Here is a 21,315-nt window from a genome sequence, read left to right as displayed (position 1 = left end):
CTGCCAAGTCATTGTTTGACCGCCTCTGGCTCTCTTCCACCCTTCACATGGTTGGGCGAAAAGAGCCCTTCGAGGAAGTCGGTCGACTGGCATAGGCAACACATGGCCAAGCCAGCGCAACCTGTGCAGAAGTGATAGACCGCAAACAAGGAATAACCTGTTAATTTCCCTGCCATTTTCAACCCGAATGAAAACGAAAATAACGATGCAAAAAAGTATTGGAAAGTTCCGGTTTGAAAAAGAAAAAAACTATGTAACGATACATAGGTGGACGTTGGTTGGTATGGGATAGATCTACGACAAACGAGCACCAGCATGGATGAGTTCAAACAATGACTTGATAAAAACAGAAAATGATAAAGTGAAACAAAACTAAAAACGTGAAGACTAGAAGAATAGAAATATGAAAGGATTGTGTTGAGAGCCTTTGGCAACTAAAATCTGGTTGACTGACGAGTTCACATTCCTCTACCTATCGATGAAACAGGCAGAATAATAACGTGAGTTACCGGGGCATGTTGATAAGTAATAGAATTCTGTGAGATACAAAGCTTGAGAGCTGTTCCATAGGCATGTACAACAGGTCAGTAGTGCTGAAAATGCTCGAATGGGCGTCAAAGCGATCAAACTGAATGAAATTATGATGATGTGGAAACAACGGGGGGATACGAACCAATCCATCAAGACCGGAGGCGAATAAGAAACTGCTCCTGGTTAAACAACTGACTATGAAAAATGAATAAATGAGCAAGCGCGAACAAGGTAAGAAAAGCAAAAACGAGCACGACTCAAGGAGGCGAACAACCATGGGGGTTACGCTTGAATTACTGCGGCGATGCGTATCACTCTCCGAGACTGTGGGGGTGAACGGGTTGAAAGCACAGTGGACTGACTGGGTTTATTCAGGCAGCACCAACATCGGCACCTCGTCTGAAATGTGTCTCTAATCAGATGTAGCTTGAGTTCTGCTGTTAGCTCGGTCGCACCTGAAAGGCAAAATCAACAACACCGCCCTGTCAATGAAATCAGCATCGTTACCTAAATACGACTAATCAATTTCCGCTGAACGATGTCACGAAGCCGCCAAATGCACAATTTAACGGCCAAAACGAGACTAATTGCATGGATCAAGGTACTGTTTCATGGGGCCCCAAGTGCTTATTTCTTATTGATCATATGCTCAAGTGGCACGCGGGACAATTAGTGGCAAAGTAGACGACACGAACTTTCTCAAACAAGTCCAGCTAACTGAGGTGACGCTGGCGAACTTGACAATTCGAACAGTGGAGGAAACACAGAAACTCGCTGACTCTTGGCAAATCTCTGTTATAGGTAGCTGACAGCGAACGCACCTAACTGCAACAGAAAAGGGAGGCAAAAGAGTTTCTTACAGTAAAGGACCTTCTGACAGCATTCAGTCAAGCAACCAGTCCTTCAACCACTGAAACGTCAGTACTATCAATATCAGTTAATAGAAGTAATGTACCGAAAACACAGAGGTCAGGAAATAAGTTACGCTTTATTCAATACCAGGTGAGGTTTCCAGTACTGAGCGAAGCGTAAACTGTGGATAAAGGCACACTTCCGCCGTGTGTAAGTAGTGGTTTAGTGATACCATTCGAAAATATGATGAGCAACTACGTATGAGGGAGGCACAAACCCAGATCTCGTGGGTTCCATTCCATTCTAAATTTGTGTGCTGAAAATCCCCTGCAGGCGTACATGACTTTGCACTTAACTGCAGGAATTGAACTCCGAAAAATTCTAAGTCAAACTCGAGGTGCAGTTCAGATCTCGGGAGCGACCTCAACTGCATGCAGCAAATTGTGACTCCACCATAGAACCACGTCACATGAAACACCAAAAAAACTTCGACACAATTCTGAAAGGAAAAATACGGCGAAAGCCATCTGCACCAAATCCCAAATTAGTGTGATCACTGTCTCAGGGACAAATCGACACAAAACAGCAGCTTCCTGGGCTGTCGCACGTTAGAGCAAAACAGCGGCTGGGCTAACAGCGTCCACAAAGCGCCTGTCTTGCATGATGCTCGATGAATTCTACTTGTACGTTCATTTGAACAAAAAGCTTATGACCGGCTCCTAAAAAAATAATTACTCTGGCTAGATTGAAGATTCATTGACGTACAACCTCATCAATGTATTCAATAAATCTATGCCAGGAAATATTTCAACCAGGTCAAATGAGTCATGAGGTTATTCGCGATGGAACCAGTAAATCTGACAGGATACAGGCAAGTGTTCCGCTATATCCGTGGGACAGGCTGCATGCACTGCAACACATTCTACAGCGGACATGCTCCCTTGTTGGGAAGTTAGTCAAATAGTAGAACGCGTTTTTTAACATATATGGATTTAATTTTTTTAATGAGGGGGGAGATGGCTTAAAGGTTAGATCACGAATTTACTGACCGGAAGGTCCATGGTTCGAACCCGACCTCTGCATCTCGACATTCCCTGTCTAGGCTTGAGCAACTTGGCAGTATTGCAGCCCTCATTCCTCCTTCGGCTAACATGGTAGCTACACACCGGTAGGGTGTTACAGCTGAACGATTATATTATTATTATTATTATTATTATCACCGCACAGAATGGTTCGCCGACACAATGCAGATGGTCTTGCAGATATTCTTATTCGCTCGATCTGTTAGAGTCATCTACGGTGTTCACTCCCTTTTTCGGGTTCTGATTCTCGGCTATCTAGATTGCTGTGGCTCATGTGTAGTGATTAAACCACTTCCCAATTCGAAAGGCTACTTAGAACCCGAGCCCAGTACAACACTGGCCAAAGTGAGCAAATCAATGAAACGGTCACAGAAATCAATTTGTTGGAAAGGGCGAGATAGTGAAGCAGTTCGTTTCTTTCCCCGAATGATGCACGTCCAAAAATAAAGCGATTACCCGATACCTATCTATCTCCAAGGCATACTTACGGGCGCAGGCGAGACTACTACGTCACATCCAAGTGCAAACTCGAAAACTGATCTTCAATCGTCGAGCGTCTGGTAAAAAAATGCTTTTCTCCATAAACTCGTACCAGTCACCTGATGCTACGTGTGGCCGGTAAATCCAAAGCATACTAGTTGTACAGCTTAGTTCTCTTCATTGTAACGAGTAACATATCACGTGATAAGGCGTTTCCTTGAAAAAACAACAAGTGAATTTACACGTCTAAGTCCACTGAGCTCACAAGTTATCTTGGTGAAGAGAATGAGCGTGAGGTCCAAAGCCTAGATCCACAATCAGTATTCAACAATTGGGCAATCAAAAGCAAAAAATAAAGAGGGAAAGACATCACACGACCTATTAAACGAAGAGCTCAATGCACCATGACGAAAGACATGATTATACCAGGGTTTTTGCGCGTGAAAGTCCGAATAAAAGTGTCACTTGAAGCCACGAGTAAAGCCACAAGTGTGGTGCACTCATTCCTGTGTGGTTTTTAAGGGAAAAAAATTCGTTCCTAAGTCGTGCGATTGCACCTTATGCCCCCTGCTAAAAATCAACCAGTGCTGAGATGCACCATTCGACAACTAAGGTCACTAGAATGCTACCTCCTCAATGTTCTGGAAGCAACAGTATCGCAAAACATTTGAAAGGATTTAAGCCTCAAACCTAGTGGATAACGAACAATACGTTAGGGTATTCTTTTCACGTCCATTGTGGTGCACAGTTCAGGATAAAAGCTAACCGAGATGTCGATGGTTGTCAGAGTCAAGATAAACTTGATAAATCCTGGCTGTAACACCTTCGACTCTAAAGAAGTTCTTCGTTGACCATGTTTGCAGTAGGGGGTAGCGACTGGACAGGCTTCGAAACGCCCATGACATTGAGTCACACGAAAGAATGAGACCAACAGATACATATGGAATGAGATCGGAGTATTTTTATTCGCCTCCTACTTCTGACCTACATAACGCTAATGACTCGCAGCAATCCTTCGAGCCTTTATCCCCCCCCAAATGTGGTTCAAAACAGATCATGCGCAGCCACCCGAACCAGGTGCAATTCGGCATTGAGAAGTTCGGAGACATGGGAGACATGTAGTACTACACTAGGTTTTCCGGGAGTCAGGAAAAATCCCAAATAGATTGACAAACATAATGAAGCGTGCGATTCTAGCCCATCTTTGCGCCTGACGTCGACCCGACAAAGAAATGTCATCGACTTCCTTGTAGCCTAAAGGCGTAAGGTAAACGCTTCAACCAGAAGTGTGGCGGGAGTGTGGTTGCCTTGCCGAGTGCAATCACTCTGGATTGCAGGAATGGTTCACTCCGAAGGGGTGGCTTTGGAACTGTGGGTAAGAGATCTTAAGGAGGAGGAGACCTTTAGGAGGATGCAAGAGCGTTATTATTCAAATCGTCAGCCAAAACGTGTTGATTTCCCTTAATCTGAAACATGGGGGCAATCGAATTTCGCTGACAATTAGATCCAACAAAGTTCCCCTAGTAGTCCTACTTACCACAGCACACTCTCAACATAGCAGTCAAATATAACACATCACGTGAGTCATGATGATGAAAGTAACAAAGACGCGTTAGGACACACACCGTGCACCACTGGGTGAAACGTTGAAAAAACCACACTCTGCTGAAGTGATAATAAATTCCATCCCGAGAAATACGACTATCTGTAAGTACGAAACGTTTAGACATGCTGATCAGGTCATCATCAATATGAAATGCAGAGTTCTATAATGTGGTTCTCTGGAGTTGATCAACAATCCGCAACACGTACCGTTTACAATCAAGCCTCGTCACAACTACAACCCAAACTTGCCCAATTGTATTAAATTCCCTGCAGTGGACCGAAAAACTATGGACCCTGACACTGCAGGATAACAACAGACTTCGTGAGGTTCGGCTGCTAGCAGTTATTGCCACGTTGATAGGAGTGTTCCGCTAGCTTGGTCACGGAACACGCAGCATACACGCAGCATAACAGTAGCGAACTGCTGTAGGGCATAGTTGTTTGCACATCGTCCATGGTGCACGAATTTCCTCACCAGAAACAATTTTTGCATTACAATATCAGTCATTGAATGTTTGTTGCAGTTCTCGAGCATCACACCAGTAAGCAAACGGATACACACGGACAAAGCCGAGGAAACCCACTCCCAGTAGCTCATTCAAGAGGCCAGATATGCCGTTCAGCACGTATAGGGTGTGTTTTGTTCATCCCACGCAATCGCAAGTGTACAAGAGAATGTCACTCACTCTCATATGTTTTGTGGCTCAACGACTGCTTCGAATTGGAGATAGCTGTCGTTCGGATGGCTGACGCGCGTAGTAGCCATCTTGGTCCCCCGAAAATCCTGTTTCTGACAATTCGCTGTGGCCTCAAGAGTAGCTGGGTGGAACATTTGAGGAAACTTCCTTCAACGGTCCAACCGCCATCCAGTAAAACTCTCAAACAATTTTGTTAATCTTTAGGCAAATTGCCCTTGTTCTTTATTTTTATTTCCTTTATTTTATCCGGGTGATTCGTCCGTTTCATTGCTATGCAACTCCCCAAACTGGCTAGCATCGCTTTTACACGGCACCTGGAACATCTAAATTGTCTGGTATCAACTATGCAACGTTTGTGGCTGAAAGGTTCCAGGCTCGATCACCAGTCAGGTGATCCACTTGTGTAATCATCAACCCAGGGTTACTTTATTGAGGGTCGTAGCTCAGCGACTCTTCAACCATCGCGTTACATATGTGCCGACTTTTGGGAGTGGATGGAATAAGGATCTCACGCGCACCGGATCCTGATGATTCTGTGTTCATTTAAATCTGTGGTACATAGCGAAAACAGCTCGCCCATTATATTTATATATATTGCACTGTGCTAGCACGCCATGCAGCGTGCTAGGTGATCCACTGCCTCACAAACAACAGAACGTCTTTGTGGTCAAACGCGAAGAACCGGTGTACTTGAAGGTCTTGACGAGAGTCAACATCGTCTAAAGCCGAAACAGGTAGTTTGTTCCATTCACCACCCACATCGACACTACTCGGTAACAATGTCATTAAACTTAGATTCTTCGCCTGGGTGTAGCTACCAGCCTAAGGGAGCGTGGGTGAGACATAGCAAGTTGCTCACGTTGTCATACTGGTCATAAATAGAGCCCATAAAAGAGTTCGTTTAAAATCAGGCTGGGGAAAAAATAAAGAAAGCACACCAGCTGCTAGTCCTGTCCAACCGCATTTGTCCACCTAGTCTCAGACAAAATTCACAACAGAAGACTATTGTTACACTCAATAGTTGAGAGTTCATCATATGTATGTCCTCCCCATCTGCGTCAAAATCCACTGAAACTGATCAAATTCTTACCTTAATACGTTCCGACTTATTTGTCAACCAAGCCTGCTAATCAGAAGAAAGAAAAAATTTATAGCGAAGATGATATCATTCTTCGGCCCTCGGTCTCATATCCGGATAAAGAGGTTCTGACGGCTTCATACGCGGTTCAGGGCAATGGGCAACTCTGGGCGTGGGTACATTAGCGTACCTCATGACAAGTAAATCCAGAAAAGGAAGCTAGCCCACCAGTGTGTGCGCATGTAGGGAGGCTGGGGACTGCAGACCTTCACATGAACAACCGCCTGATACACAAAGGCGTAATGAAATTCATATATCCATTATGAAAAGCGGATTGCGTTCAGGGGAGAAAGGCCTGGGAACGTATGGTTTTAACAACATCTCCTTGAGAGTAAACAAGGCATAGAGAAAATAACCAGTTACCTCATGCGAATCGCCATCAAGTTGCCGTGTTAAGCTTGGGAGGTGCTGCTGAATATGTGGGGTCATCTGATCATCTTGTCTGTTGGAGGATTGTGGGTGGTGAGGATGGAGATGCGGTAGAAATGTGGTAGACGGTTGAACTAGGTCCAATTCAGTTTCACTGTTGCCACGACGAATAGTCCCTGGATTTAATGCGGGTAGTGGTGACCTGGTCATAGTTTCGGTGCGGGAGACTGGGGGTCCATTTGACCTGGTACGCCGATGGTAGCGTGACTGTTGGAGGACCACACTCGCACAATCGCCACCGCTGCTATTGTTTTTACCACCGGCTGTATCTGTAAGCTGTTTGACTGGATGCTGAGTTGCAGAACTGTCTAACTGCGACTCCACCACAGAAAAAGTTGGTCCATCATCGACCTCGTCACCACGATTTTGCGAATCAGTTGAGCTATCCCCCGGGAGTAATGATGTGGTGGTCGTAGCTGGATTGGTGGCAACGGTATAAGAAGGGGGTTCACCGGATTGTGCCTCCCTGAGTGGAACACGAGTTAGGTTACGGTTCGAGTCAGTGGATCTGCTAACATTGGGCGACGATGGTCGAAGTTCTTCCAAGCAAGAAGGGCACGTCAACGCACGCATGAGCCAGTCATCAATGCAAGTACGATGGTAAGTATGTAGGCAGGGGAGGTATCGCAATTCATCTCCTTCCTCATATTCACACATGCAGATTATGCACCTAGTATTCAAGGAATGGGCAAAGAATGAACAAGTAGGAACATGGAAACACTCACATCTTACGATAAACGTTATAAACATCACTGAGCAAGTCATAATAGCGAAATTAAAGGCGGCTTACCGAAACAACGCACATTTATACAAGAGCATATTGTCAGACAAACTGAAAGAAAAGGCATATGTACTGTGAATTACAAAAGACCTTGAAACAGCTAGATAGACACAGAAGAAGAGTAAGGAAGAATATGAGTAAAGTATGAAGCGTGGGTAGAAAAGAGGACAAGGAGGAATTTATGGTATAGAGTAAAAATTCGAACTCCATCCTATCTGCATCAGGTCAACGCAATAAGGTTACCGCAACAATGAATATCCAAATAAATCGTGAAAAACAATGTTCTGTGAGGGAAGCCTGGCGTCTGTCACAACGATTGAGCAGATAACAGACAATAGACAGCCAATAATGATGTAGGTCCCTCTCCGGAAAACCATTCCTTCTTGACCTACAATAGAATATTTGCTATGTGCTGCAGAAACCTCAATCCACACCGCAATTAAGATTCCACTTCGATCGAGAAATCAGGTGCTAATAAAACAACGATTCCGGTTCTAGAACGAGCATCAAATGTTACCGTTTCTTCCCCTACAACACAACAGTTGAGAAGCCACGGGACAATCACCTGATAGGACTGTAGTGAGTGACAAGAGCAACGTGTTGTACTACACGGTAGAGTATGCTTTAAGTACACATATAGCAGTGAGGCGCCAACCTTCGTTCCCGATGTTCATGACATCATGATAACCCCTAATTCATTTGCTTACTCCGCCCATGTACTTTTGCTCGTCGGTATCTTCCACCCACCTTGTCGCAAAGGCCGCCCCGTCCGACACTGGTATGTATGTGTGTGACCCACTTAATATGCGGGTTCGCGCCTAGTCTGCTAAACCTCCTTCGACTTCTTCAGTCGTGATCTCCGTGGTATCGCAGCGCGAATCAGAATTACGAGGCTGGTCTCAGAAGAAACGACCAAAACCCACTAACAAGGCAACATTCTGCTCACCGTTGTTTGCTGTGCAGACCTAGGCAATGCGTTGTGCCGGTCAGTGACAGACTTGCGCATATGTTGACGCTACGAACGTAAACAACTGAGGTTTGCCCTATGGCTTTTGTGTAAATAGTACGGTAGACTAAGGAACCCTACTTCTCCTTTTGATATTCAGGATCGTCAAAACTGCACGTGACTCAAAGTTTCGTGTCGGGAACATCAACAAGGAGGCTGTGTCCAGGCTGCTTGAGAATGATGGTACATCTAACACAAGTCACTGTGGTTTTTGGACAAAGTATGTAGAGTGCGGATCTATCAAAATGATCTCAACGATACTAATGCACTTTTGTTCATGTACAAGTCAGTCTGACGTGTTCACTGAATTTGTTTCGGTAGCGCTATTGAAATTACCAGTGTCCAACTCAGAGATTTTTCAATGGATACTAGACATCACCAACCCAAATAAAAACCCGATGTCGTAGTTTCGAGGACGACAAGGCGAGAATACAAACGTATATAAAAAGATAAAATAAATGAAAGCACCTTTGTCGGGAGGCAGTCTATCCTCCACCATTCAAAAATGGGACGAAGCAATTTCGCTGTGCTCTCAGAAACATAACAGTAAAATTCAGGAGATTCTAACATTGAAAAGAACGTAAAGTGGATACTGAAAGAGTCAGAAACAAGTTAGGGATGGCGAAGCTCACATTGAGTGCATTTGGTAGCTTCCCATTTTTCATTCACCTGTTCATCTCCCACGTAATAAAAATTTTTCAAAGCAAGTATTCCCGGCTGCCAGTGACTACAAGAGTTATTCACATTGGATTTTTTGCATTCTACTGTAATTGCCGCGTCTAAATGCAAGCCAGCTAATGGATTCATAATTTTTGCTTTTTCCATTTAAGACCACTGGAGCGGTGCAGAAAAATTCGGTTACGACAGGGCAATATGTTTTTGCCTCTTATGAGAACGTGCTTCTGACAGCAGAGTGAATTCAACCGGTTCGGAGGACAGATGTTATTAGAGGGGATAGCTATTTATCAGAACACGTCGAACGCCAGAAGTAAATCTGGTGGACAGGCAAGTTTGGTGGCATCCGTCAGACAAGTGAAAATAGATTTCCAACAACAGCCCTTTCAAGTTGGGGCTCAACATCACAAACAGTCCATAGTTTTTAACAATCGTAACAATATCCCAGGTGTTATTTTTCAGCCCAGGGATAGTGTTCTTCTCCCGGATATAAGGAGACCCTGGTTTAAGGGTGAACTTCCTGTGACGGAAGTGTGCCTGTGATGTACTAATTAAGTCGACTAACTATTCACATGTGACAGCTGAACGTCCATCTGATGATGTGGTGCACAGCTTACAAAAAACGGTAGAAAACACGACACCTTGGTTACTAGAATGTTGTTTGGGCCAAAGCGAGGTTCGAACCAAGGACCGCCAGATCAGCAACCAGCGCTACCTCCAACTCAGCCATTAACGTTGAAACGTAAAAAGCATCCACAGTGACATTTACACCACTCAACAGAATATGGACTATAGTAACCTTGACCTCCATCCTTACACACGATAGCTGCTGAGTCCCCTGCCGTGATCGACCTGAGTCTAAAAAAACGCTCGCTGCATCTAACATCACCGCCGTGATCGACCGACTCAAAAAAAAACGCTCGCTGCATCTAACATCACCGACAAGCACAGGCATATCATACCTCTTTGTTATTGTGATGGCGTAATCACCCACCAGCGCTCAGGGGTGGTAAACAAACGAACAACAGTTTAGGATGTCCTTAAGATACCATTCTGAAACACCCAGCGCATATGGGTGGAGGATTGCTGTGTATTAGCCACTATAGTAAGAACTTGATATCTAATTTTTACTAATCTGGTGGATTGTACAGAAGTGCTTCCTAATAGGCATGGATGTTGGTTTTCTACGCTATTTTCCGTCCCTCATTTTCACGCCATTTTCAGAAACAGAAATAATATTAAGGAATTTTTTCTACTTCCATACACGGTACTCGACCTGCTTTTGTAGACAACCGAACAGCCTCTAAATCGAAGTGTAGGCAGCAAGTCGAAGGTATAAGTACCAAATGAAAACGGTATCCGAAACATATAGGAATGGATGTTGCAAGTGGTGATATTTCCGGAACGAGCCGATGGCACGTGCTTCTTCGTGCTGATACTACTAGATTAAGCATTCAGGGTAAATCGATAATTCGGAGTGTTGCTTCAGGCAGTGTTGCAAAGTACACAAAAAATCACTCAGGTTTTGACTCGACTTTCCTCGTAGATGAAAGAAATATATAATCAGTTTTTTGTAAGTTTAACTATGTGTGACTATAAAACTTGCGCATTTACAGTGGGGTTTATGGTCAGGTGATTCCCACAGTGGATAGATCGATCGTTTGTAGCTGAGCGATTGGAAGTCTGCGTATGCCTAGTAAGCCAGAGCCGAATGTGGTATTGAATGCAAGTCGCGGATGTTAGTGAGCTACGATGGACGTGACGCCACATCCGGAAGATCTTATGGATGAACCAGGCGAACACTGTATTTTATACCCATATTAGTCATCTACGACAGATTTCCAGAGAAAGTAGAGCAGCGATTCTATTGGTAGAGCTAGAAACAGCTCAGTGGTTAAGTTGCGAGCTTACCGGCCGGAAGATCTGTGATTCCAACCCAACCTCTGCATCTCGACTGTTCCTGTCTAGGCTTGAGCAACCCGACAGTATCTCAGCCCTCGTGCTTCCTTCGAGTGACATGGCACCTAGGCAACGGAGGGGTGCTACAGTTGAACGATTTAATTAGTATTACTATTATTATTGGTAGAAAAGTCTTTGGACGAGGCACTGATTTCGCCGGCCTCATTTTCTTACTAGGGAATCCTCTCAAAAGAGAGGAAGTTCGATCAGAAATGGACTTATTTCGGATCGGTAAGCCAAAACAAACAACCAAAGCACAAGTAACATCAGCTTCACAAGCCACAACTTATTCATCGCTAACTTGCTGAGATAAAAGTGAGAACTTTAGGGCCTGTGTGTGTTTCATCCGGCGCATCCATATCTAACCTAGTTTTTCCCGGGCAACGTCAACCTAACACCGGTCAACAGTGAGTTACACTCAGAACCCCGCTAAGCTGTTGATATTACTCTGTTTTCATGTAAAATCAATTAGAACCATAAAAGGACTCGATTTCATGTCTTCCGGATGTGAATACCAGCTCCGTTTTTGTTAGAGGTGCTCATCTATGCTAGTTGGCTTAGCCCAACAACCTGCTTTGGAGTAATAAATAGCGCTATCGTTTTAATGCCATTTGCGCCATTTGACCATAAAGACGTATGTTCACACGATTCCACCATTCCAGCTAGCAGACAGGGTTAATTTGTACTGGAAATCAATAACAAGGCTGGCATGAACCAAATCAGTAGCCACGAATGTTGGTTAATTGGGTCAGTGGGGAACAATTGAAAAAAAGGATGAAATAGTTTGTAAGACCTCGAAGACCACGGTGAATGTTTCAGATCTACACATGCTTGAGGAAGGCGAATGTTTTTTGGAAGAGAGAAGACGATTTCGTTCGGTTATGTTGACATCCTCCATGAAAAGGATACTCAGTGAAATTGGTTTTCCTGTAGAAGGGCTGGTTACGCCGTACTTCGTGTCTGGTGGCCGGCATTCTGGCGATCGACCCGGAAGACGACCTCTCTTAAGGGTGGAAACCTAATTAGGTCGTCTTAACTCTAAAGTGCCCCTTGCTTCTAGCAAAGCTTGAGCAACCTGAAAATGCTTCAGTCCTTCTACTAAAACAGTACTGCAACTAAGTGGGTTCTTTTACATACTGACTTCATTGCAAGGCGTATTTTGATGGGAGCAAGATGGTTGAGATACTACCAGCTCAAACCTAGAGAGTAACGAGTGGATTCAAAGAGAGAACCTTTTTTAGCGAGGAGACCAAATATTAATTTCGAACAGTCAGCCACTATTTAGTACGCTATCGAGATTGTCGGTAGCTCATGTAGCGTAGGCTTGTTCGCTTCGCTGCGAAATTTGATTGCAAACGCTTTATCATCAGGTCATTCTTAGGGAGCGGAGTGGAGCGTAGAGGCTGCTCAATTATTGTGACATCTGCGAATCAGTGTGTAGCCCAATGGGGAAAGGCGGGATACCCCACTTACCCCACCTTTTTGAGGATTACTGCACAGGTTTATGCTGGTCAAATATCGAATGCAATGTTGACTGTATAGAACCGTTCATGCCTCTTCGGGAAGCATGTCTCTTGAGAGGCACCTAATGGTCATTTGACTGACGGAGAGAAGGACGTGCATCAAAAACCGTGGTCGGTCAGCGGATCGATCTAATTCGATGCACATTAACTCGGTAAAGTACTGCACTGATAAAGTAGTACCTAGGGCTATCTCAATGAAAGTTACCTAATTAAGTAGTCCTTCGTTGAGTATGACAAGATCGGACAGCTAAACTCAGAAATTTATTCAGTGCCACGGTAAGTATGGTAGTATAGCCGTACTGCATGAAAACCGTTCGTTCTGAATAGTGTGAATTACGATTGGATGAAATTGGCGTCCCGATGTATACGTCAGTTCGGATGTGGCTTGAATTTTTCTGGTATGTGGGTTCTTAAAAACACACACAAGCAGGTTACAGTGATGATTCCTTGGCCGTGACTGGGAATCTATGAAAGAAGTAGAATTTTCGATGGAGAGGTAAGAATGAATGAAATCACTATTCAAGATGACAGTGCTAACAGTGTTTTGCATGGAGAATCGTTCGATGGGCGTGGAGTCAAGCATACTATCGTCAAAAAGTGTGCTTGCCGACAGAGAACTCCAGTAGAAGGTGATCTTCATAGATTTTTGGTCAGAGTGGTAAGTCGGTTTTTTCTCGAGACTCTTTAAGTTTTGATACGGTAGAATGAGATGTCAGCGTAAAGTAGAATTTGCCATAAACGCGGCGTACCAGCACAATCAATACAACAGCCACCATAACCCTACGGTGGTGGTGCAAACAGCCATGGCACGTTCGATGAATGTTCCGGTGATGCCAAAGTCGATCATTTGCAACCAATGGTGTGCTAAACAATTCATCTGCGCCTAAAAGTGGTAAAGTTATGATATGAAAGCAAATATGACATTCATATGAAAATCTGGTACGTCAAAACGTGTTGCTTACGAAAAAGGTGACTGGAAGAGTAACGCCATCCGCGAAAACATGAAAGTCCTATCAAACGCTGCTTTCTAGGCTACAAAATTGGGAAGAATCTGTATCCGGATGTCACAAATCAGGAGTACCACGGTGACATTTCGAAAAGTTCGTCTATGACAGGTAGGTGAAAAGAAAGCCGACACCCGAGGTACACAACATCAGCCTCCTTCTGACTGACTAGCAACACCACAAGGACAATGGGGACTGCCCACAATCGAACAATACTTTCGGATAATCCAGCCACAACATCGGCACAAAACAGGTAGACCTAAACACATGCACTGGACACTGGTTGTGCTATCCGCTCAATAGGTTTGGCAGAACTACCGCAACTTTTAACCACATTTGAATTGATTCCCATAGTAGTACCAAGACACAAGCTCGAAAAGGGACGTACCGCGATGACCGCAGGTCTAAACGAACTCAATAAAATTTCCCCACAATGTGATAATGCCACCAGAACGTTAAACCGTCAACGATGTCTCAAGCTTTATCTTGAACTGACGAAAACCAGCTCAAGCATGATCAGCGGGCTGGACACAATGTTCCCATTGGGGTTGAATTGTTGTGTTCCCGAAGCCACTGTTTCGTGGTGAATTTGTAAAGCCCAACAAAATACATTTTGCAGAAAATAGGCATCATAAACTGTAATTCTAGGGAATTGGGCTTTCGATCTCGTAGGATGAGCATTACTCGCGGTTTTCAAAATTTTGACAACAGTTGGAAAAAAAAGAAGTCAAGCCATGTACTTGAGTCTTACAGTGTTTTCATCATAATGAAGCGTTGCACAGAAGCCAACAAAGTTGTTGAATGTCATGTGAGAACTGTGAGCATTCATCGAATGCTGAGAACACATTTAGTTCAGTGGCTTGCCTAGATCTGGGACTCATGGCACTTTCATTGCCTTCATCTGATGCTATCTGATTGCTTGACACCGCTAGTACATTGATAATCGTTTGTAAAGTCCGCGGTGTGCCATTTGAACTGGCGTCACTACTTAATTCTAAATCACCTAGGTGTGCCAGTGGTACATCAACCAGTTGAATAGAGCCATACTAGATTTCGCTGAGGCGAACGCCTGAGAATCTACAAAACTCTGGTGATCAAATAGTTGCAATAGTTACACAAAGTGTTTGGAGATGACCCGCTGTATGCAGAATACATCGTCCTAACCTGTGAAGATCAACAGAAGCTGAAAGTCGTGCCGGATAAAATGATCGGCGTCATACCGTCAGGATGTACCTTGTGCCCAAAAGAAGCAGCGTATAGTCTCCGATGCAAGGGAAGTCACTGGATGATGCGCATGGTTTTTCGCACCTCGATAGCTCTTTTGGTTGTGACAGAAGTGTGTCTGATGGATTCTGTGTACGAGCCTCAAACACTGTAACTACTCTCACGAAGGGGCGTCAAAAAGCATATAACCAAATGTCACGAGTGGATAGCATGCCTGGAACAGGATCACAGAACAAATAGGATAATGCCGCAGACGAAGGTTATGGACGACACTCTAGACATATGTCCCCAGTGAATTCCCTCTTAACATATGATGATCAGCGCCAAATAGGTGCAAACCAAAACACAACGAAACAGGTGAATAGAAATACGCTTTAACTAATGCCGAAAAGAAAGGTACAGAAATATGCACGTTTGGAAGCATTCCTAGTTTGACCGCAAGACCTTTCTGACGACGGCTCTCGCTGTAGAGAGTGAGAAATGCTACTGACTACATGTGTGCAGTTGTGAAACAGACAGAAAACACATTCTAAAAGGGTAGATAAACACGAATTTGAAGGTAAGACTCAACCGTGCAATGGATTTTAGGCCTCGTCCAGGGAAACAAAAGTCCAAAAATATTGTGGCAGCAGCTAGCTTGGCTTGGCTTGGCTTCCTAAGAGAAGACTGTTTCAATATAAATAGTTCCAGTACTAGATCGGATACAGATGTCTCCAACAGACCAACATCAAACTAGTAAGAAGCAGTGTAGCAGACTACAAAAGTATCAGCATTTTTAAAAGGCCTAGCTAGTCAGACAGACAAAAAATTACTACGCTTGGACATTCTGTGGGTGGAAAAGGAACAGCGGAGCGGTATATTCTTCCGCTCTGATAGTGGGTTCAACACAAACAGTTCCCAAGAGTTCGAGTATGGATAAACTCGTAAAAGACGCTATGGTATTTCGTGGACGGCGGGGCTGAGTGGAGTGATGACAGTGGATATCCTCTTCGGATGTCACTTGTAGGGATGCTTTAGGAGAGTTCATAATCTGATTAATGTCCCAAAGTGTGTGCATACAAGGACCGGATTAGGTTCCGAGGAAAAAACTTCGGAGAAGAGCCGACCAAGCGGACCGAACCTCCATCGAATTCAGGGAGTACCAAGACTGTGGATCGACTGTACATACAGGGCAACCACAATGATGTCGCGGTATTTTGTCCACCGTAAGAATAGTTGCAACGTCATATAAACGGTCTTAGGAGGGTAAGTAACTACATTTCATTGAGGCCCGGGCAGATATGACAGAGAGCGACGGGATTCTATCACAAACATTGCCAAGCGAACAACACCGAAGTTACTTTAAATGGGTGACCAGTCAATTAGGGATATTTTCGTTCATTAATTAAACACAACAATGAGCCCGTCATTTCCAGACTCAGTGGCCACTGCGTCATCATGACCACTGACATCAATAAGCCGGCACTAAGTATCGGCTCTTGACCTTACCGTAAGAAAAACAAAGTCCGGATTTAACATCCTGGTTCCTGTTCGAATAGAAGACGGCTCTTAGGGTGGTGTTTATTGGGAGTTAGGTTAAGTTTCTCAAAGAGTATCACTTTCAAGTCCAATCTCATAAGAGCGGCGTGGAATAGTCCTAGTAGGGGATAAGTCTATACTAGGGGGGGGGACGCTAGTGTGTCAGAAAATTAAGTAATCCTTCATATGATGTGCCACTGTTACGTGGGAACTCATTGGACAGTGACTGTATATCTTCCTAAAAGCTTTACTCCAAGCCCTACGACCGTCGACACCACTTGATCTTTATACAGTTTGACCTTCCATAAAATGGAGTGTCAGTGTAGAAAATATGAGTGTGCCCCATACAGCGTCGTCGTCGGGTTCACAGCGGCTGTTTGGTCGATTGATGAAGGTTTACCCTAATCCAAGGCAGAAAATATACAAGCGCAACCACCGTAGGTGTAATAAACAGTGAGTCACACCGGTTTTCTGCGGTTTCATCCCACTCATATACAGCCCAAACTGACAAACATACACTGCGAATATTCACTCATCTGTGGTGAGAGAATTCACTCATCTATCCAGAAACACTCGCAGGTGGAACACAGAAAGAGAAAAACCACTCCGTGTCACGTGAGATCGAGGATTAAGATGTCCTGGCCCCAAACAGACTTCCCAAACAGATGGCCTGTATTGCGGTCAGACGGGGCAAACAAAGACGTCCTATTTCCAGGAAACATAAACAGAAAAGAGACGACTGAGACGGAAAGTAAGGAATGCAATGACCATGTGTCTGTAGTAGACTGGTTCGATGAAGCGACACAGAATTCCACTAGACAACCGCAGATGGTAAGTTGAATTAGAACTACAGTTCAGTGCTATGCCGTCTACGCAGCCGTCTGCTCCAGAAAATACCACCAGGCAAGTCGACTTTGGTTAGTCTCACGCAACATATTGATTGTCAATCCAGATCGAAACAGACAGGTTATGCTCTGAGAAACTGAAGGTAGTGAAGACTGTATGATCAAGACTGAATGGCCACGAAAGGGCACGAGTTGGATGAGTGTTCAGTAAGGTCACTTTAGCTAGAGATACTGGTTTGACACACTGGACATCTCAAAGTGCAGTCGGCTTGTTCAATCCGCGGCTGAATTCGTATCTTGGCGAATAAATAATTTGCACGCGTATTCAACTCAGGAAACGCCTATGGAGTTCCTTTGACCTGCGACCGGCTGACCAGAATCTCTACGTTACCATCCCCATAGTTCAAAATGACCATCAAAGTAGTGTGAATTAGTGTTGTTCCGAAAAAAATTTCTTACTGAGTAGTTACAGTGAGTTTTCGGGTTATGTTCGTGGGAATCCAAGGTATTCATCTGTGCCTGATGTCAGGCACAGCACTGTTTTTAGACCACTGTGTTTTCGGCTAATCATCTATATACATTAACTTAGAGGCTGATATGCAGACTTCATTTAATAAGTGCATCCCGACCAACACGGACGGTTGCACAGCGATCAGGCTTATAGAAATAAATCTAATACTTACTCGGTCAACTTTTCTCGTTTATCTTCAGTGAACGTGAACAGTGGAAGGGTTGAAATAAGCCCCATTCTTGTGGCGATCTTGACTTGTTCTTCTTCAGTCAGCTGGGACATAGGCCGCGAGATACCAGGGGCTGGATGGAGGATTGGGTCATGTTCCTATAAAAAATAAGAACACGAGGGCTGAGAATATGGACCTATGCTAATGAGAGACGAGAATGTGAGCCACAACCTTCCATTCCTGTGGCAGCTCTGTGTTACAGGCTTGAACTGTCTTACAGGTTAACTTACAGAAGCTGTATACACTCTGCCACTTGATGGTTTTGCGTTGCAATAAAGTATAATTCATAATAATAATGATATTACAAGCAGCGAGGAATATCTATACGAAAACAAACCCCAAACAACTGAACATTCGATCGTTGCACTCTATTCGTTTCTTTGAGTAATTGACTGGAATCCAGGTAGATGATACAAGGGTACGTTATTTTTCGTGTAAAAGTATCAGATGCATAGCATTAGGTAATACAATGAGAATGTCGATAGAAGGAGCTGAGACCTCGCATACCTTAGTAACATGTGATCCCGCGTTACAGGGAATCCGGGTTACTACCTGGTTGACTGTGGAAGTGACATAAGAATAAAAACGGATGCTGCGGATTCATAACGGTTTACTTCACTCACGTGAATGTAAAATTTTTGTAAAACAGTGGACTTGGAACAGAACTTCACCCAAGATCACATTCAGTGTTTGGTCGAAACATAACAGACATGACAAGTCGGCAAAACTATTGCTTCACCCTCCCTCCCTCACACACGGGTCAAATTTGAATGTGCAAGCGAAATGATCACGAAATACGAACAAATGGATTGAAGAAGGCAAATAATACAATCCCTTGGTTGGTCGAACTGAGAGAATTTCCAAATTTACCGCCAGAAAATGACAGATCCTACTGTATCCCGCTAGGAGAACAGCCTAAATCATCCATTAAATCTGAACACCCCGCTACCTGCGAAATGTTACTAGCCATGCAGGGTCGCAACTTCAGAAGTGATCGTTCGAGAAGTCAATCGGTACAAAGGAGTGAGCCATGTAATCTCGATAAGTAATGCATCCTTGCGAATCAACCACATCGCTCACTAACTGACAGTATTTGAATGGTATAGTACGCAACTCCAAATCGCCTTCAAGGCGTCTCCGGATTTTGTGAGATGTACACTAAGGATGAAGCAGCCGTCAAGTCCGACTTATAGCTTCAGAATGGCATTTTACAATAGATCGCTGTGTTAGAAAGTCCTGAACGTTTAAGAAATGACGAGCTTTTTTCGGATGGGACAACGAGCAATCTCTTTAAGCATTGTGCTCGTAAGCACCAAGTTACGTCTTCGTGGTTTTGTGCAGCACGGCTACCACACAACAAACACGATACAAGCGAATTCGATACCATCAGGTCCCTTACACGTAGGCAGAAGCAGTCAATAAGACAGACAGTGAGACCCAAACTGGATGCGTTTACCGTCAGGAAATGGGAATCGCGGGCTGTCGTCTGAGGTAGTGGCACCACCCAATACAAGAAACCCTGACTCCAAGCCTTCGGTTGGGTTGTTAGCTTGCTCTGCAAACAGCTAAGTGTCTGCGATGTCTTGACTGAAGACCAAAAGCATTTTGTCTTACTCCGGTGAACTGGTGAACTATCTTGGCGTTTCCTGCTTGAGCACATTCTGGATCGAAAGCACTCTCCGTTGTACGAAAATCGTTCAGCTGTAGCGCCCTTTCAATACCTAGCTGCCATTCCAGCGGAGGGAAGCACGAGAGCTGAGATACTGCCAGACTGCCCAAGCCTAGACAGGAGTAGTCGAGATGATAAGGCTGGGTTCCAACCACGTATCTTCCGGTTCGTGAGTTCGCATCTACTATATGCATACACCGTTCAGTTGTAACACCCTTCCGGTGCCTAGCTGCCATGCCACCCGAAGGAAGCACGAGGGCTGGGATACTACCAGGTTACTCACACCTAGGCAAAGAAGTCGACAGGCAGAAGTCGGTTTCGAACCACCAACCTCCTGGTCAATAAATTTGCGTTCTAACCACTAGAGCCATCTCGCCCCAGTTCGCACCTTAACCACTGACCTATCTCGAGCTCTCCTGCGTATCTGTTATGCACCGAGAATTTTAGTTCACAAGCTGTTCAATAAATTGCATTCCACGCTATAGGTTCACAAACATGATAGTTCCAGGTTTTGGGGCGTTACTTTCGAATTAATAGGGCTCTCTAAAAAGGGCACAACCTGGTGACAAGAGTACAGTGGGATTTCGAAAAACTGTTATGTTCTCTACTAATCAGTCAATCAACCATGTCAGTTACACACGAAATTGAGAAGACAAAAAGCCTTGAGGAAATTATACTGCAGCAACTGAACAGCCAATATCGAGATTCGAAGAATCAAGAATGGAATGGAACAGAACAGTCCAATGAGAGGCTGAAATAGAGAGAGAGAAATGTTGAGCAATATGTTCGTTAGGAATGCCTCCTAACAAAAACGAGCACCTTTTTACAGTGTGGTCTTCCGTCCCGAGTGCTTCATCAGTTTGCGCAACATAGCCAGGCCCGTATGTCAGTTACTACTAACACTAGTAGCAACGTGTGACCTTGGAACTAAAAGCAAACATGTGCACAGACAATTGCTTACATACTTTCAACTACGATGTCGTGTGAGCTGATAGAAAGCATATCCGGTAGATTACTCAGAGCTAATCTCGGACCTAGGTTAGAGCATTGTTCTTGTGGTTGCAGAGATCGAGCGTATTGGGGCAACGCGTGGCTAAAGGCAAACTTCAGTTTGTGGCTGAAGTTGCTTGCGATATGGTTGCCACAAAACTGTAGACACAGTGAGATGCCTGGCCGGGGAACAGACCCAGGATGCTTGTTGTATGGCTGTGAGACATGTCCTACGCGAGCAGCAGAACTCAGACGTCTCCAGGTCTTCGGAAACTGTTGTGTCAAAGCCACAACTCGCGTAAGCTGATACCCATGAATCTGCAACGAGACAATCAGAAAACGAGTGTTCGGTTGTGTAGCGGAGACTTCAACGAAGGACTGTATCCAGCACCAAAAGCCGCGGTGACCTGGCCATGTATCGCACACGCCGAATCATGGTTTGTCGAAGAGAGTGCAATTCTCCGTGCCAAATTCACAGTGGCAGTAGCAGAGAGGTGGTTAACCTGTGACCTGGTATAGGGAAATGAAATCGACTACGGAAGCTGGGTACTGTCGGTGCGACACAC

General features: G+C 44.5%; 1 protein-coding gene across 1 annotated transcript in view; it reads right to left on the bottom strand.

Moving 5' to 3' along the window:
* Positions 1 to 202: 202 nt before the first annotated feature.
* The window catches only part of T265_14562 (hypothetical protein), a gene marked incomplete at both ends in the record, with an annotated part of 28,385 nt that continues 7,272 nt past the window's right edge, over positions 203 to 21,315 (bottom strand). The window contains 3 exons of the mRNA XM_009174195.1: positions 203 to 986; positions 6,750 to 7,485; positions 18,034 to 18,188. Coding sequence (XP_009172459.1) covers positions 972 to 986; positions 6,750 to 7,485; positions 18,034 to 18,188 — 906 coding nt within the window. The remainder of the gene's footprint in view (positions 987 to 6,749; positions 7,486 to 18,033; positions 18,189 to 21,315) is intronic.

This window comes from Opisthorchis viverrini (assembly GCF_000715545.1).
Source record: "Opisthorchis viverrini unplaced genomic scaffold opera_v5_216, whole genome shotgun sequence".
In the NCBI taxonomy this organism is placed as follows: domain Eukaryota; kingdom Metazoa; phylum Platyhelminthes; class Trematoda; order Opisthorchiida; family Opisthorchiidae; genus Opisthorchis; species Opisthorchis viverrini.
This window is presented reverse-complemented; position numbering and strand designations above follow the sequence as displayed.